The following is an 18,814-nucleotide window of genomic DNA, read 5'->3' as shown; positions in this document are numbered from 1 at the left end:
GGTATCATCAAGATTGCATCTAAGAGGTCTTCCAAATGAAGTATCACAGCTCAGAGATTGCAAGATTGCATCTAAGAGGTCTGCCAAATGAAGTAGCACAACTCAGGATCCTCTGAAGATGCCAGCCACGGATGCAGGCGAAACGTCAGGAGAGAATGCTGCTAGAACACGGCCAGACAGCCCGGAAACCACACAGCACCCCACTAAATAAGGATACTTATTTAGGCATTATTATTCTGGGGAAAGGAAACTGACCCCCATAAACGGTGCATCTTTAGAGGTTGCAAGTATCTAGACACGAAGCAGGCTCCATTCCATTTGTTTTTGCAATTCGTTTGAAACACGTGTCTGTTGCTACTGGGGTCATGCAAATCCACGTAAAGGAACTCTACTGGAAGGAGTAAATTTGTTGGTGAAAAAATAATATTGGGGGGGGGGGGGACCGGTTTTCTTTGAAAAACAGACACTGAAGCGCTTCTATGTTTCTCCTGCTATTGGTTATCCTCCTAGGACTACAATTCCCAAGATTCAGAGCAGCTTATTAGAAAGCTGACCCAAAATTATTCTCTTCCTCTCTGATTGGGCGACTGACGATCATGTGATCAGGGAAGATGGCTGCGCTGAGCCAAGAACAGTTTTTAGCTCTCCAGATCTTACTAAAAGTGAGTAAGTGCTGCTATTAGGATACTGTTTGTCAAGCAATCTGCTTCCTGGCCCTTTTGAATGAAGATCTGGAATTGAGATGATGTTTAAAAATGCTTATTTGTCTTTTATCTGTAGCCCCATTTATTTTAAAAAGAAACCTCTTTATAGCAACCCAGCTGAGACTTAGCCAGGATTCCACAATAAATCAATGAAGGTAAAAGTTGAGCCTGCGCCTCAGATGGGATTCAAGTATGACTCCTGTACAAGACAGAAGTCATTAATATTTATTTTGTTTTCTTTCTTTCTTTTTAAAAAAACACCCCTTGTATTAATGAGAATTTTGGAATACTTTTTAATTGACATTTTTTTCAGCTTGAGAATTTATTAAAATGACTTGTGAAAAGTTGCCAGCTGAGCTGTGATACTGCATTTGGCAGACCTCTTAGATGCAATCTTGATGATACCAACATTCAAAGTAAAAGTAGAGTGGCGTAGTGGTTAAGAGCAGGTGTACTCTGATCTGGAGGAACCAGGTTTGATTTCCTGTTCTGCTGCCTGATCTGTAGAGGCTTATCTGGGGAATTCAAGATTAGCCTGTACACTCCAGCACACGCCAGCTGGGTGATCTTGGGCTAGTCACAGTTCTTCGGAGCTCTCTCAGCCCCACCTACTTCACAGGGTGTTTGTTGTGTGGGGAGAAGGGAAAGGAGTTTGTAAGCCCCTATGAGTCTCCTTGCAGGAGAGAAAGGGGGGATATAAATCCAACTTTTCTTCTTCTTAAATGCAATCTTAATGATGCCAACACGCAAAGTAAAATTCCCTGAAACAGTATTACACTTTCAGTCTTTTCTTATAGGTACTAAGTTTAAACTGTCTGAAAACAAAATGGTCAGAGGTATACTGCCTCTGCAAATGGAGGTTCTAGTGGACTATCATGGCTTATGACTATTAATAGTCTTATGTTGTATTGATATGTTTACTCTGTTCAAAAAGCCATTTTCACTGCTACCACCCCATCCTGTGTTTTCAAAAAGATCAAGAGCGTTTCTTTTTGACAGGCTTCCAAAAAAGATGAAATCCGGCATCTTTGCCAAGAGTGCTTTTTGAGTTCAGCCGCTGGTTCAGAGAAACTGATTGAGGACACCTGTTCTACCCTCTCAGTTGCAGCAGATGAAGCTAAGCAAGTGAGTATTATTGGATACGATTTAACCATGTTGGCCTACTGATTAGGTCCTGGAGCAGCAGGAACTAGAGAGCAGGCATCAAAATCCAGGAAGGGTAGCATGTCTAGGTTTATTGCAGGGAAAACATCATGGAGTACAGTTTAAGGTTGAAGAACTGTACTATCTGAGACTTTTAAGGAAGCAACAACTGGATGGAAAACTCCTGGTGTCCTTTTACCGCTGAGCTATAGAGAGTGTCTTAACCTACTGCATCTGTGTATGGCTCTCCAGTTGCACAGTGGCAGATAGGAAGGCGCTCCAAAGAGTGATCACTACTGCACAAAGGATTATCGGCTGCCCTCTCTCCTCCTTGGAAGAACTCTATAATTCCCGAAGCCTAAAAAAAGCCCAAAATATTCTGAGGGACCCGTCTCATCCAGCACACTCTCTTTTTGAACTGTTACCATCTGGTAGACGATACAGGTCTATCAAATCTAGGACAAAGAGGCTTAGAGACAGCTTCTACTCTAGAGCTGGGGCTATGCTAAACTCCGTGGCTTCGTGTTGATGTGTTTGGGGCTGTGTAGGGATGGGTGAAGGAAGGGGAAAGTGAGGATGATGTATGAGTCTGAAATTGTATGAGTATGATGTATGAGTCTGAAATTGTGTGCATCGAGGAATGCTGCTGTAAATTTCGTTGTGCATGCACAATGACAATAAAATGCTTATGCTTAAGAACAGATTACATGGGAGAAGTAACTATTGACCAAAAGGTAAGCGGATTCCCTCAAATTTAGGAGGTAACGAATCTCCTGTCTGGCAATAATAGGAACACTTTAATCATGTCTTTCCGTTTCTGATTCCTCATACAGTTGATCTGGTCTTTGCACAACCTTTCAAGGCATGTTGTGTATCGGGGCCTGGCCTCACCGGAAGAAATTCTCTCCCTCTTTCCAGAAGGCTTCCACCAAAACCTTAAAAACCTTCTGACCAAGATAATTCTGGAAAACCTGTAAGTGTTCTCCTGGTGATATCGAGTGAGGCAAAGTTGTGACTTGGGTATCAAAGCCAAATGGTGATTAAAGAAGCGTCCCTGGGGTTGTCTGAAAAGAAAAATCAAAGCTCGCAAATCATGGGTGCTGCTGAGCATTGGAAAGGTTTCCAAGTTGTGAAATTGAACCTAATTTGCAGTTCTGCCACCCAGGATGCCTCCTCTGATGGCAAGATTCTCGTGCAAGTGGAAAATAAGCACGTGCTAACAAGGGAGTGCCGCTCTCAAGACCCCCTTGGAAGGTGTTCTGGCTGTTTGAAGCAGGGTCTATCATTTTGGTTTGTATCTGTGATGTTCACAGCTATTGCTGCGTTTGTATTGGATAATTAACACACTGTAGAATTGTCTGGTTTGTAATATGGATCAGTGTAATTGAAGAACTGGGGTTTTCAACATAAGAACATAAGAAAAAGCCTGCTGGATCAGACCAGAGTCCATCTAGTCCAGCTCTCTGCTACTCGCAGTGGCCCACCAGGTGCCTTTGGGAGCTCACGTGCAGAATGTGAAAGCAATTGCCTTCTGCGGCTGTTGCTCCCGATCACCTGGTCTGTTAAGGCATTTGCAATCTCAGATCAAAGAGGATCAAGATTGGTAGCCATAAATCGACTTCTCCTCCATAAATCTGTCCAAGCCCCTTTTAAAGCTATCCAGGTTAGTGGCCATCACCACCTCCTGTGGAAGTATATTCCAAACACCAATCACACGTTGCGTGAAGAAGTGTTTCCTTTTATTAGTCCTAATTCTTCCCCCCAGCATTTTCAATGAATGCCCCCTGGTTCTAGTATTGTGAGAAAGAGAGAACAATTTCTCTCTGTCAACATTTTCTACCCCATGCATAATTTTATAGACTTCAATCATATCTCATAGGGAAAAGTGCCTTCCTCATAGGGAAGGTGCTCCAGTCCCTCAATCATCCTCGTTGCCCTTTTCTGCCCTTTTTCTATCTCCTCAATATCCTTCTTGAGATGCAGCGACCAGAACTGGACACAGTACTCCAAGTGCGGTCGCACCACAGCTTTATATAAGGGCATGGCAATCTTTGCAGTTTTATTATCAATTCCTTTCCTAATGATCCCCAGCATAGAGTTTGCCTTTTTCACAGCTGCCTTGCATTGAGTTGACATTCCCATGGAACTATCAACTAAGACGCCCAAATCCCTTTCAACATTCATTCCTGAAATATGTGGCAGCTTTTATTGGTGATGAGCAAACTTGGTACAATTTAGTCTGACTGGAAAAAGGGCAGGCTGGTGCGGGGTGGAATCCAATCAGTGACTAGTTCCTGAAAGCATTGTGGAAAAGTCTAACTACTCTCTGGTCATAACCAGTTTAAATGTTTGTGCCAGGTTTCTGCTTTGTCTACCTGCAGATGTGTGCTGCTAGTTTGTTCCTTCAAACCAAGTTGTCAATACATAAATCATAGCTGTTCATATATTAATCCAGCCTCAATGAGCTCAGTAATCTCCTTGTGCGCCACAAAATTTACCTCAGAGCAGCGAACCCAAAACCTATATACTTACTATGGCTCATTCTGCACATGCAGAATAATGCACTTTCAAACTGCTTTCAGTGCTCTTTGAAGCTGTGCGGAATGGCAAAATCCACTTGCAAACAGTTGTGAAAGTGGTTTGAAAACGCATTATTTTGTGTGTGCGGAAGGGGCCTATGTTAGTACACATGGAAACTGATGGGAAGGTTAATATTCAAAATGAACCCAGATCCCTAAAGTCTTAGGAGACAATGGAGATCCCCTCAGTAGGAAAAACAAAAGTTTGTCCCACTCTTTGTTTACAGCTCAGGTGATCAGAGAAGGGTAGATTTACATGTTGCAATCAAATATGGTTGATGGGTTCCCTCAGGCAGTTCTATTGTTGATACAGAGTGGTGGCGATCAAAAAGAGCTAGTTTGTCTGAAACACTGCAGTACAAGGCAGATTCCAGTGGAAATGGTCAAATGCACAGTAGTGGCACTGAGTTCACGTATGGACTCTTTCAGACACTGTGGTTACAAAACAACTGTTTGGTGGAAATTGCTTGCCTGACTCTACTACTACTTAATCTATATATAAAGCTAACCGTGTATTTGTTAGTGTTAGTATAACTCAGTAACTGCTGGGCCAATTCCTCTTAAAATTCTCAGCCACTATAGTCAGCCAGGTGAGTGTGTTTTTAGATGTTCACATACCTGAAATTTCACACCTGGCCCAGGTAAAATGCCTTTTTCCTCGCGCTCCATGGTGAAGGACATGCAGCTGCCTGTGTGTAACTGTCACCCTTGGAATGTTCGTGCAGCTTAGAATGTTCGCTCAGATGGCCAGATATGAGCAGTGAACACAGTAGATAGGCAATAGCTCGAGTAGAAGTGAAACACATACACCTACATAAACACGCGGGAGAGGGAAGGGAGAGAGGGGGAGGCGTGGCATGCAAGGGAAGAGAAGTGAGGGAGGGGAGAGAGTGAGGAGTGGCATGCAAGGGAGGGGAGGGAGGGGCCCCAGCATCTGGATATGACCCACCCACCCTAGCGGAGGGAGAGGGAAGGGTCAGCGTCTGTTCCTTTCCCATTTCACCACAATAACCCACAGCAACGCGTGGCTGGGTACTGCTAGTTTTACAATAACTGTTTTGTGTTCTCTTCCCCTCTTCTCAGATCTACCTGGAGAAATGAAGTACAAGCCAGTCAAAGTAAGTATCAGGTAGTGAGGTGGCAGGGACGTAGCTGAGGGGAGGTTCTTGGGTTTAACCCCCCCATTGCATGTCCAGCAGGGTCGGGCGCTCCTGTGCGCCCACACAGGCACAGCCCGCATCTCCTGCTTGCAAGCTGCAAGCCAGCCGGAGCCTGGGAAAGAAAGTCTCGCCTCTCGCCTAGCAGGTCTCGTGAGAGGCAAGACTTTCTTTCCTGGACTCCGGCTGGCTTGCAGGCTGGAGGCAGGGCTTGGGGAGGTGGGGCCACACCCCCAGGGGTGGGTGGGGCAGGCCTCGCCCCCTGAGCCCTGCCCCCTGAGCTCCTCACCCCATAAAAATTCTATAACTACGTCCCTGTGAGGTGGAGTAACCTATATATCTGAAATGGGAACCTCTATGTTTCGTTAGCGACCATTGTTATTGCGTTGCCTACTAAGTAATATGAAACATGTGGAAATGAATTAATCTCTGTTTAAGACCCCTTCACAAAAGGCAAGCACTTTATGTGGCTGGGGTACTGTGTGGTTTCCGGGCTGTATGGCTGTGTTCTAGCAGCATTCTCTCCTGACGTTTCGCCTGCATCTGTGGCTGGCATCTACTATCAGAGGATCTGATAGTAGGAATGGAAAGCAAGTGGAGTATATACACTGTGAGGTCAAAAGGTGAGGCCCTCTGAATAGAGTAGCCTGGTATGTGGCTGTTTCTTCCTGTGCCTTATTTTATGAGATAAGACACCTACTTGCCATCCATTTGCATTGCTAGCTGTGAGGGTACTGGCAAAAGAGAGACATATATGCTCACTGTATTCAGTGAGGTGCATATAGCCTATTAACACAGAAATACTGCCACTCACACGGTCAGGAGTTCGGGCCCCCTGTGGGTCAGATATCCTGGCAGCTGGCTCATGGTCAACTCAGCCATCCATCCATTTCTTGGTCGGTGAATGAGTACCTAGCTCATAGCTAGGGGATAAAGAATAGCCGGGGAAAGCCATGGCAAACTACCCCACAAAAATGGCTTGCCTATGAAATCACTGCTCGCAGTGGTACCCCAGGGTCGGACACGGCTGAAGGGGAAACTTTACCTTTTTACCTATTGGCTACACCACTGAGCTTTAGTCATCCCTGGGCTGCATATAGAAGAGTTTGAAGAGTTTGGATTTATATCCCTCCTTTCTCTCCTGCAGGAGACTTAAAGGGGCTTACAATCTCCTTGCCCTTCCCCCCTCACAACAAACACCCTTTGAGGTAGGTGGGGCTGAGAGAGCTCCGAGAAGCTGTGACTAGCCCAAGGTCACCCAGCTGGCGTGTGTGGGAGTGTACAAGCTAATCTGAATTCCCTAGAGAAGCCTCCACAGCTCAGGCGGCAGAGCTGGGAATCAAACCCGGTTCCTCCAGATTAGATACCCGAGCTCTTAACCTCCTACACCACTTGGGTGGTCCTACAAATAACTACTGTTCCCCTACTGGATTATGAACTCCTTCCATTTTCTTATTTGGGCTTATATTTGTTGGGCAAGAATCTTATCCAGTTGGAAAACAGGCACAAGCTTGCTAACGAAATGCTTTTGAAAGAAGACCCCTAGAAAGAATCTTGGAGCTGCTGAGTGGTCCTGTAGTAGAGACTAAGAATAGTGGCATTCTAGCAGATAAAAGCCGGTGATAGTTCTATTTCATTAATTCCACAGTTTCCCTGCCCCGACTGGTTGATATGGACTGGCGAGTGGACATCAAAACCTCCTCGGACAGTGTCAACAGAATGGCTGTCCCTACCTGCCTGCTACAGCTAAAGGTATTGTTTGTTGACCTGGTGGTGGTTGGTTTTTTCTGCTTTAAGAATAGAAATAAACAAATTGGCCAGAGATGAATTATCACAAGGGCCAGATCCAATACCTTCCCATCGGCCATTACGAAGGGTCGTTACTTATCCATCCCTCTCCAGGATCGGGTTTGTCCACACTGTAAAAACCAAGTGGAGACTCTTGCTCGCATTATTCTTGACTGTCCGAGATATGTGGGCATCAGGAATTTCTCTCCCAGGCTGGCCCTAGACAAATCCGAAAGTGACTCTCACTGTTCTGTGGTGAAGCTTCTGTTAAACAACACAGATGTCATGCTCTTGGAAAAAGTAGCAAAATTTCTTTTACAAGTGACAGAACTTTCTGAGTAATGTATACTGCGATATACAGTCTTCCTGTCTGTGCTTTGAATGTACTCTTGATTTGTATTTCAAAAATGTCTGGCAACGCTCTAGAACCTATTTTTAAATGCCAAATAAAGGTGGTGGTTGTTGTTAAACAAATTGGCATCTTGCTCTCTCCCATGCAAAGATTGTGTACACACTGTATAGCTCACTACCACCACAGCTTTTGAGATCACAACTTGATCTCCCAAGCTGAATGTAGTCCATCACCTGGCGTATCAGAGGTCTGACTGCAAAATTCCTGCTTGTGAGACTGAAGAAGAGAAGGAGAGATACATGGGGAACCTTAATTGATGGGTTGCTTTCAGGTAGATGGACCAAAGGTTGTGCAGTTCTGTAGTAAAACCATTGTTCGTGAGTGTATGGGTTTCATTTTTATGAGTCTCTGCTAAAACTTGGTGTGGGGCCCCTTCCGCACACGCGAAATAATACATTTTCAAACCACTTTCACAACTGTTTGCAAGTGGATTTTGCCATTCCGCACAGCTTCAAAGAGCACTGAAAGCAGTTTGAAAGTGCATTATTCTGCATGTGCGGAATGAGCCTGGGTTTCAGAAGCACTATAAAACCTGCAAGACCCATCAAAAATGGTGGCAGTTGCTCTTCCATACTACTTTAACATCTGGGGGTGTGTGGGGGGGTAATTGTCTGTATATCTTGTAGAGCGATTGTGCTGTGAAACATTGATGTGATGATTGGTTAGTGTTTAAAACTTCTTAAACTACTGAAAACAGAGACCTTCTCCTTGTGCTTTAAAACAACTTTCAGATAGCTAAGGTAAAATATGGCTGTTTGTCCAGAAAAGAGAAGTCAGCTAGTTTACCTCTACTTGAACTATTGTCTGGCCTTCTGAAACGTAGCTATGTTAAACTGGAATTCAGGGATAATGAAAGGGAGGCAAAAGGAGGGGGAGGAGGAAAAGGTGGAGTTTGGATTTATATCCCCCCCTTTCTCTCCTGTAGGAGACTCAAAGGGGCTTACAATCTCCTTGCCCTTCCCCCCTCACAACAAACACCCTGTGAGGTAGGTGGGGCTGAGAGAGCTCCAGAAAGCTGTGACTAGCCCAAGGTCACCCAGCTGGCGTGTGTGGGAGTGCACAGGCTAATCTGAATTCCCCAGATAAGCCTCCACAACTCAAGTGGCAGAGCTGGGAATCAACCCCGGTTCCTCCAGATCAGAGTGCACCTGCTCTTAGCCACTACACCACTGCTGCCACCTTCCTTGAATGTTTTAAGTGTTTACCACAGAGCCTGCATGCCTGCCCCACAGAAAACTGTTCAAAAACCATCTGCAAAAATCCTGCTTTTTCAAGATGGTGAAGTATTGATTGTACCTTATTGCTTTTCATTGTCCTCCAGCCCAAAGGCCTTTCCACCAGCAGAAGAGCCTCTTGCATTAAAAAAATGTCTCCTTGGAGTACATCAAGGTGAATGAAGCAGTAGGTTACAGTATGTCTAAGGTTCTACTCCAGTGATGGCGAACCTTTTTGAGACCGAGGGCCCAAATTGCAACCCAAAACCCACATATCATGAAAGCAAGCCTGGGAGAGCCATGCTTGTTTCAGTAAAACCTGGGTTCTTTTCCCCAATACCTCCAACCAGCTGAGGTCTCAACGATTTTTATTGAAAAACAGAAATCAAAGAAATAAAACTTAAATGCACGGAGGTTGCTCAACTGGTTACATTACTGTTGGTTCTTTGTCCCCATTCCGGGAACCCATGGCCCCGAGATGCTTCTCTGTCCACGTCTCAAGATGGAATTCAAAACCCTTTGTTTTCCCCTTCTCAGGAAAACTCTGTTCAGGCCATGAGGTAACTTAGGCCTTTGAAGTTTCATCCTAGCACCTCTGCATAGTTTCCTGTCCTCCCTCCAGGAAATCAAAAGGCAAAGATGCTTTTCACAGTCATATGTGACTTCCCTTTACTGTAGCGATAGCATCATTCCATGACACGCCTCTTTTTGAGATGAAGTCTGTAAACTCCATGTTGACATACTTCAGCTTCCTAATAATACTGGTTGCATAATATCACATGTTTCTTGCTAATACACAGTTCAGCTAACTATTTTCCATCACACCACTTATCTATTGCAAAGTGCCAACATGGCAATTTAACCTCAATACTGAGGTTTTAGTTTAGAAAAAACGGTTGGCTCCGAGGCGTGTGTTACTCGGGAGTAAGCTTGGTGGCAGTTGGTGGCTTTGCTTTGAAGCAACCGTGCACCTCTTCCAACGGGTGAATCACGACTCAGAAGTAAGCCCCATTGCCAGCAACTAAGTTTACTCCCAGGTAAAGGATGCCGCTTTAGTTCTTCGCATGAAAATCAATGGGGATTAAAGCGCTCAATAGGGTTACCTACACTGCTTCCCCAAAACTAGGTCTTAGGTTTAATGCTAATAATTGAGCCCAGTGGCCCAGGCCAGCCTGGATGTGGGGGGGATGGGATTCTGTTTGTGCGTGCCCACAGAGAGGGCTCTGAGTGCCCCCTCTGGCACCCGTGCCATAGGTTCGTCACCACTGTTCTACTCAATAGAAGATGAAGGAAATGAGACTGGGAAAATAGAGCGAAAAATAGAGCCAATGTGAACCTAAGTTCTGATTTTCTTTCAGATTCAGGAAGATGCTGCCTTATGCGGGAACGGCCTCACAACCTCTGCATTGACCATAGAGCTGAATAAACAAACCGTGGGCACGATGCTGGATGGCCTAGGGAGGATTCGTGACCAGCTTTCAGCTGTCGCAAATAAGTAATCCAGCCGGCGGGGAGTTTGAATTCAGATACAGGAAAGAAACTTTTTTGCCAACCCAGCCGTGGCACTTTGCAGACAAAACTTTTCATTCCCCTTTCTCACGACAGACTCATTTTTGAAAGGATGCCTTTTCACTTGGTGGTGGTGGTAGTAGGCATCTCAGAGTGAAAAAAACCTCCACATTTTGGTTTTGACGGCTGGCATCATCTCCTGATGCTAATCGGGATTGTACCTTGTCTGTAGTCTTAAAGAATTGACCTGATGTAATGGGAAGAGGGGGGAACCAATAAGAGTCGACTGTATCTCCTCGATGTGCAGTTAGGACTAAATGCATCTGTTTAATAGACTGTTTAATGCATCTGTTTAATAGACAAACTCTTGAAAGGTTTATGTTTGGGGAGCTTTTGAGTATGACACTTTCTTCCCCGTGTGCTGAAACACTGCTTTTGAAATAGAGCTCAGTGCAGCGAAATGCCTGGGATGTACTTGATTTAAGTAAAAAGGTTTGAATAAGTTGGGGAAATTCCTGGCCCTCCCTTGTGTTGGATAAAAGGAAATGAAGAAGCTCCGTGACACCCTTGGATGTGTCAAAGGAAATGGCTGATGGCTGCCGTTGGTTGTCATTATCACATGCTTATAAAGTACTAGCCGTTTTAAAAAATATGTACTTGATTCATATTTGTCCTGAACAAAGTTTTTTCTTCTTCCAAGCAACAGCTGCAATAAGACCATTTTGCATTCTTTGTCCAGTTAGAAGAAGACTTTATTTACAGTCAATGACCAGATATATTACAAATCTCCAAAATATCTACAACAAAACAAGAATGCAGATCTCTCTCCCATAATCCAGCACTATCCATCTATATATCATTATACTTTGTAAACACACCAAACAGCATAAAAATACTAAACAAAACAAAAATATCTAAGGGGGATACCATATTCAGATCATTTTTTCTTTTTCATAATGAATAGACAGAATTTTGCTACCCATTTAGTAATATTCTCCTTCTTATCTTGTAATAGTTTTTCACAACAAACTTTATCAGAACAATATGTCATTTTGTGTAGTAGATGTGACAGGCATTTTTTCCTTGCCTCCTCATAAAGGGGACACTTTAATGCTTATAGTATATAGTTTCTACAGAATTCCAGAGAGCAAGGGCATAATAACCTTGCGAAGCGTAAGGTATCTTTTGATATTTCCCTTCTCACGTAGCAGAAGGTAAATGCCACTTCTTACAAGAGTAAAAGCTCTCCTTAGATCTTTTTTATCCAGATAAGTTAAATAAGGAGCAGGGGCAGTGATATATTTCTGTGTATAGCATAGAGGAAAATCTGAATATCTTGCCAGATCAGACTGTCGTGATACATCTTTGATTCTTTGGGTAAGTTCACTTTTAAAATGATCCCAATTTTTGATCATATGGATGTTATATGGAAGGCCACATTTATTAAGGTTGTCCAGTTAGAGATGGAACTTAGCACTGTTTTCCTTCTGTATACCTTGCTGTCTTAGCCATCTCTATGTTTATTTTTTCTTGGATATTCAATGTTTCTTTACAACCGCTTCTCCTTTCCTGCCTTCTGTAGGCTACATTTAGCTGAGATAGCCTAGGATTATGCATTGCTACAAGCAAAGCCCCCCCCCCCCGACCATACCCCCCATGACCATACTATGACTTGATAAGCCAAGCACATTGTTTTGATCTCCGCACTCTAATCCCCCCTCCCAGTTTTTCCCCATCTAGTCGCACCTCGTGGGGTTTTCAAAGCAAGATACTTTTGGAGTTGGTTTGCCATTGTCTGCTTCTACGTCATGTGTCTAGTATCTTTGGAGGTCTCCCATCCAAATACTAGCCAGGCCCACCCCTGTTTAGCTTCTGAGAACTGAGTTCCGTTTGGTTCTGGTGGGTTTTCCAGGCTGTGTGGCCGTGTTCTGGTGGATCTTGTTCCTAACATTTCGCCTAACAAGATCCACCAGACGACGGCCACACAGTCCGGAAAAGAAGAAGAAGAGTTTGGATTTATATCCCCCCTTTCTCTCCTGTAGGAGACTCAAAAGGGCTGACAATCTCCCTTCCCTTCTCCCCTCACACAACAAACACCCTGTGAGGTGGGTGGGGCTGAGAGAAGGAGAAGAAGAGTTTGGATTTATATCCCCCCTTTCTTTCCTGCAGGAGACTCAAAGGGGCCTACAATCTCCTTGCCCTTCCCCCCTCACAACAAACACCCTGTGAGGTAGATGGGGCTGAGAGAGCTCCAAGAAGCTGTAACTAGCCCAAGGTCACCCAGCTGGCATGTGTGGGAGTGTACAGGCTAATCTGAATTCCCCAGATAAGCCTCCACAGCTCAGGCGGCAGAGCGGGGACTCAAACCCAGTTCCTCCAGATTAGATGGCTTCTCTGTGCTTGAAATCCACAAGCACATGGACAGTTTCAACAGAAAGGAAAAAACCATGAAAATGAACAGAATTTGACTGCCAGTTTTGAAAAACACTAGAGTTAAAACAGTGACTAATCAGCTCCACACAGACACAGGAGGACTACAGACAATCAAAGGGAACAAAGACCAGACTACTTCTGTTCAGGTGCCTCACCAATTGACCTTGCTATCTCCATTGTTACTCACATGCTACACTTCACTGTTACTCACTTGCCAGGCCACTCCTATTCAGATGCCCTCATCTATTGACTCTTACTCACAGGTATATATACTCCACTTGCTTTCCTTTCCTACTATCAGATCCTCCGAAGATGCCAGCCACAGAGGCAGGCGAAACGTCAGGAGAGAATGCTGCTAGAACACGGCCATACAGCCCGGAAACCACACAGCACCCCAGTGATTCCGGCCGTGAAAGCCTTCGACAATACATTTATTATGATTAACAGCATTATTCTTCATGTCTACTGTATCAGCCTCTACCCACATTAGCCTTCCATCAACCCTCTTGAGAGGTTCTCTGGTTTTTTCATGCCAATATCCAGTCATCTCCATCAATTGGTCAAGCCTGGCATTTGTATCAGCCCCATTCTTGTCTGGGGACTTGAGGTCTCCTCCAGTCTTTTTGATTATTTCTTATATTAGCCCTGGTTTGTACAAACTCAGGAACCAAGAGAGGAGGAGAGAAGGAACCCGTCCGCCACTAGAGGGGAGTATTGGCTCAGTTCACACTCCTTTGCGCCCACGTGACTTGGTGGCGGCTGCATTTTTGCCTTCTTGACTCTTTAGAAATGCTATTGAAGTTCTCCAGGTCTTAGTCTGGTGGAGACTCTATGGTATTCGAAGTCTCTATGGTGATCGCCTTACTTCCTCTAGTTTTACTTCCGCTTCCGGGTGGCTGGAGAGCGTCTGGAAAGGTCTAGCCGCTTCTACTTGAATGCTCTTGGCTCTTTGCCAGCGCCCGGCATGGATTAAAAGTCAAGAAACACCAGTGAAACTTACTGTTCGCGGCTGTCTGGAGCGGAAGGGGCGACACCACCCTCCCTCGCCGGGTTGTTTTTTTCCCCCGGAAGGAAATTTCCTAGCCTTCTTCCAGTCTGTGTGCCGACAGGCTCTGCTCACCTGGTAAGGCATTATGGTTTGTTTCCGGGGTTCTTCGTTTGTTCTTCTTATTTTGTTTTATAGCTTCTGTCAATTTTTTGGTAGTAAGCAGTTGGGTCTCTCCGCTGTCAGGCTTTTCGCCACCTCTGTCCCACTGCGCCCAGACTATTATTATTATTATTATTATCATCATCATCATCATCATCATCATTGTAGATTTCACAGCTGCCAGATCTTTAGCTGGTTGTTGGCCTTCATTACAATTCGAGCCTCACCCAGCGGCCTAGGAAGTTGTAATGCAATGTCTTAGTATTATTATTATTATTATGAAGAGGAGGAGGAGGAGGAGTTTGGATTTATATCCCCCTTTCTCTCCTGCAGGAGACTCAAAGGGGCTGACAATCTCCTTGCCCTTCCCCCCTCACAACAAACACCCTGTGAGGTGGGTGGGGCTGAGAGAGCGCCGAAGAACTGTGACTGGCCCAAGGTCACTCAGCTGACGTGTGTGGGAGTGCCCAGGCTAATCTGAATTCCCCAGATAAGCCTCCGCAGCTCAGGTGGCAGAGCGGGGAATCAAACCCGGTCCCTCCAGATTAGAATGCACCTGCTTCCTTAACTTCACTATCGCCTTCGCTGTCGTGCTTCATAGAGATCTGAAAAATGCCCCGAGACTCCTGCAAATTTCCGTCCGAGTTTGCCGCTGTGGCTATCACTCTGACTGCTGGTCTTGGGGAGCTTGGGTTTTGCTTTGCCCTCCCCTTTTTTCCAGGGAGGCCGGGGTCTGTCGCAGGAGAAAAATATGCTATTACAGGCTGCTCCTGTATCTGACATGAGGATCTTCAAAGGCATTACACACCCCTTATTTTAGAACTACACTGAAATATCTAAATATTGCTAGACTATTGTAGCAACAGACTTAGCAGGGTACTGAATCTTCAGCGGTACTTGGTGATAAATATGCCTCTGCTGTCTAGTTACCTAGCATAAACAATCCATTACTTATTATTTTATTAACCATATACCCCTCCCTTCCCAACCAAAGTCAAGCTCAGGGTGGCACAGAGGGTGGATGAGGCGGTCTATGAAATCTAATAAATAATAATATTGAAAACACTACTTAAATATTGTATTTGTAAAACCTGAGTACCATCTAATCTTAAAAAGCTAAAAATGGCAAAAAAAGCCCTAAAAGATGGCAAAATCTAGAAATAGCAGTCCTAGAAAGGAACATCCTTCTCACCTTGACACAGCCCCTTTTCTAAGGGCTGCTCAAGCATGGGGGGGGGGGGGAGAGAGATTAGGAAGAGAGGAAAGACACACAAGGCATAAGATGTGTGTTGGTGGTAAGTGGATGTGAGGCCAGCAGAGGGCATCGGATGAACAGGTGGCCTCATCCAAAAGCCCGGGGGAACATCTCTGTCTTACAGGCTCTCCACAACTGTTTTTTTTTAATTTGTTGTATTTACTCATTTGATTTGAAGTCCCACAAGGTCCTGGTGTCAGCTGCCAGCATTCCACCAGGGCAAAAAAAAGGCTCTGGTTGAGGTCAGTCTAACGTCTTTGGGACCAGGAGGTTTCTATCGGAGGACATCTATAATAGTTAAAAGTGTTTATTTCTGATTAATACATTAAATCTACTGGTCACTTTTAATACAGGAGTTTCCATTAGATATATAGGTAACAGAAGAACATAGGAGGTTAAGAGCTCGTGTATCTAATCTGGAGGAACCGGGTTTGATTCCCAGCTCTGCCGCCTGAGCTGTGGAGGCTTATCTGGGGAATTCAGATTAGCCTGTGCACTCCCACACATGCCAGCTGGGTGACCTTGGGCTAGTCACAGCTTCTCGGAGCTCTCTCAGCCCCACCCACCTCACAGGGTGTTTGTTGTGAGGGGGGAAGGGCAAGGAGATTGTCAGCCCCTTTGAGTCTCCTGCAGGAGAGAAAGGGGGGATATAAATCCAAACTCTTCTTCTTCTTCTTCTTCTAAATAATGGTATAGACTGCATTGGAGGACGAGCAAGAGAATGAACACAGAGTGAAAAAGCAAATGTGGCTTTTCTATAAATATTTTGTAATAATGCCTGAATACTTTCCTGATAGTGAACAAGTTTTAATCTACTGGAAGCTGTCCGCACAATGAATCCTCTTCTGGCAAAAAGGATCTTGAAAGGAGTTCTGCTGTTGGAAGTTTGCGGAGTTGGTGGAGTCTATTGGCTATATTACAAAATGGACACCAGTCAAGGTAATGATAAATAGGTTTCTGTCAAATATAACTGTTTACAAAATTTGTCATCAAAAAAACCTTTTGATTGTTTCCAGTTTAATGCAAGAAGAGTATGCAAGTCCAAGGATCAACCCTACAGACCACATTTGCAATTACATTTGACCTACGTCGTTTGGAAATTGCCTGTAATGCATGAGAGCCAGAGTGGACACCAGGGAGAAACTTAGTTCAAATCCCTGCATGCCACGAAGCTGACTGGCTGATCTTAGAGCAAGCACTGTCTCTGAAGCTAACCTATCTCACAGGGTTGTTCTGAAGTTAAACAGGAAGAGCATCAAGCTCCTCAGATGAAGAGCAGGATAAAAATACACTAAATAATTAAATAGAAGAAGAGGAGGAGTTTGGATTTATATCCCCCTTTTCTCTCCTGCAGGAGACTCAAACGGGCTTTCAATCTCCTTGCCCTTCCCCCCTCACAACAAACACCCTGTGAGGTAGGTGGGGCTGAGAGGGCTCCGAGAAGCTGTGACTAGCCCAAGGTCACCCAGCTGGTGTGTGTGGGAGTGCGCAGACTAATCTGAATTCCCCAGATAAGCCTCCACAGCTCAGGTGGCAGAGCAGGGAATCAAACCCAGTTCCTCTAGATTAGAATACACCTGCTCTTAACCACTATGCCGCTGCTGCTCTCTATACATAAAATCCATAATATAAGCAGATTTATTTGGGAGGCAGTGTAGATATTTATGAGTAATAACAAAATTAGAAATGTATGGATTGGGTAAGTGCGGTAACTAAAAACTGTTGCAGTTCGGACACAGATTTCAAAAAAAATTCTTTTTCTCAGATTTCAGGCAAAAAATGAACAGGAGATATCCATCTATCCTGGAAGGTATGTTTGACCTTATTATAATTAGTAAGTTCCCATTTTCTCCTTCATTCTACTGCAGATTAAAGTATAGTAGGGCTTTTCTCTCCTCAGAATTAGTATAAAAGCATAACCAATTGTATCTTTAAAATTTTTCATTTGATGTACAAAAGATAACAACTGTGTGTGTATTTTTACAGTTTATTACAAAAGCAATGAATGGTCTGGTATTTATGGCCTAAGAGAAAGAGATCAAGAGACATGGCTGAGCAGTAAAAACTAGCTGTAAGTAGAAATTCTTTTTAAAAGAATTTATTTTAAGAGTGGCAATAGCTATTTCCTGTTCTTGTTGCTTCTGTGTTTGTTTTTTTCAGCAGTCTGTTCCGGAACTTCTTTTTCTGCCTGATGATACTTTTTGCATCTTTATCGTGAATCCACCTGTTACCATGAGGAGATGCCTGGAATTCCTTCTCATCTCCAATGTAGTGTAACAGAATAATTCGACCGGAAGGCTCTAGCAATGTGTAACCATGCCTTACGAAGTTTCTTTTGTGGTCAACTTTTCTCAACTTCGGATTCCTTTTTGGCCACAGTCTTGACTCCAGAATTGATCCCGGTATATTGATCACAGCGCCAATCATATATTTTTTTCCTGAGGAGAACCTTTAAAAGAATCTGGGAAGACATCACCACTGCAAGGCTTGCATGGGGGTTCAGTTATAACCTTCTCATAATCAGGATCAGCTGGAATATGAAGGACTTCTTCCACTGTGAAAGTAATGGTTCTTCTACAATATAAAGCCATCAGGAAGACTTCTCCCCTCTACAGAATTTTGGAAGCTTCTTGTATACGTTGAAGCGCTGTCTTGAATCTGCCTTCTTGCATATAGGTGTGCACCTCTAGCTTGCATTCAGGCAACCCAAAGTGAGCTCCATCCAAAGTTCAACCCCCTTTAAGAAACTGTTCACTGAAGTCACTTTCTGTTCTCATAGGAAGACATCCATTCACTCCTGTATATGCAGAAACAATTATTAAATGGCAGCAACAACAAGCAATCATGGCACAGTTACAAAGAAGGCGGAAACCAACTTCAGAGACAGGCAGCAAAGCTTTCGGGTGTCAAAGATTCTCCAGGAAAGCAGTCTTACTGGTGCACAAATGAGAGCAGGAATCAATGTAGGCTTCATTTGAGAGTTGAAGAGACTGGGTGCCAGTGTTGGGAAAGCTACTGTGTGTAGTCACCCATTTCCAGTGGTAAGGGCAGCATACTGTTATCACACACAAAAATTAATCGCATTGATGGATTACTGATATCAAATTGAATGTATTAATCTTTCCATGTTACATTAATTGCTTACTGTTTGCAGGTACTCACTTTTAGAAATAAGAAATCTCTGATCCTCAATTTGAGCTGAATAATGAAAGCCTTAGAAAACCAAACAGCATGGATGCCTAAGTTTAATGTTGATTAAAAAGCCCTGAGGAACACACAGCCTAATACAAACCTCTATCGCAGAGGTGGCGAACCTGTGGCACAGGTGCCAGAGGTGGCACTCAGAGCCCTTTCTGTGGGCACACGTGTACAGAGTTTGTTGTGGAGGTGTGTGCAGAAAATCACCCCCCCCCCACCCACACACACAATCTAGGCTGGCCTGGGCACGATCCTTTACCTGGGAGTAAACTCAG

The 18,814-nt window shown here is 44.3% G+C and overlaps 2 protein-coding genes across 2 annotated transcripts; both read left to right on the top strand.

The window, feature by feature from the left end:
- Positions 1-571: 571 nt before the first annotated feature.
- On the top strand, positions 572-11,018 carry COMMD9 (COMM domain containing 9). Its single transcript, XM_048502429.1, has 6 exons — positions 572-662; positions 1,704-1,829; positions 2,681-2,820; positions 5,510-5,544; positions 7,232-7,335; positions 10,356-11,018. The coding sequence occupies exons 1-6, from the start codon at positions 612-614 to the stop codon at positions 10,494-10,496; spliced, it is 597 nt and encodes a 198-aa protein (XP_048358386.1). The 5' UTR covers positions 572-611; the 3' UTR covers positions 10,497-11,018.
- A 5,123-nt stretch (positions 11,019-16,141) lies between these two features.
- Positions 16,142-18,616, top strand: CEBPZOS (CEBPZ opposite strand; the record flags this gene model as incomplete). The annotated part of the gene is made up of 4 exons (XM_048501480.1): positions 16,142-16,280; positions 17,107-17,151; positions 17,328-17,412; positions 17,502-18,616. Coding segments are annotated over 3 exons (267 nt in total), but the record flags the coding sequence as incomplete, so codon positions are not given.
- Between the last annotated feature and the right edge of the window lie 198 nt (positions 18,617-18,814).

This window comes from Sphaerodactylus townsendi, linkage group LG06 (genome assembly GCF_021028975.2).
Source record: "Sphaerodactylus townsendi isolate TG3544 linkage group LG06, MPM_Stown_v2.3, whole genome shotgun sequence".
NCBI classification, from domain to species: Eukaryota; Metazoa; Chordata; class Lepidosauria; order Squamata; family Sphaerodactylidae; genus Sphaerodactylus; species Sphaerodactylus townsendi.
The sequence above is the reverse complement of the archived record's forward strand: the minus strand, read 5'-3'. Positions and strand labels throughout refer to the sequence as shown.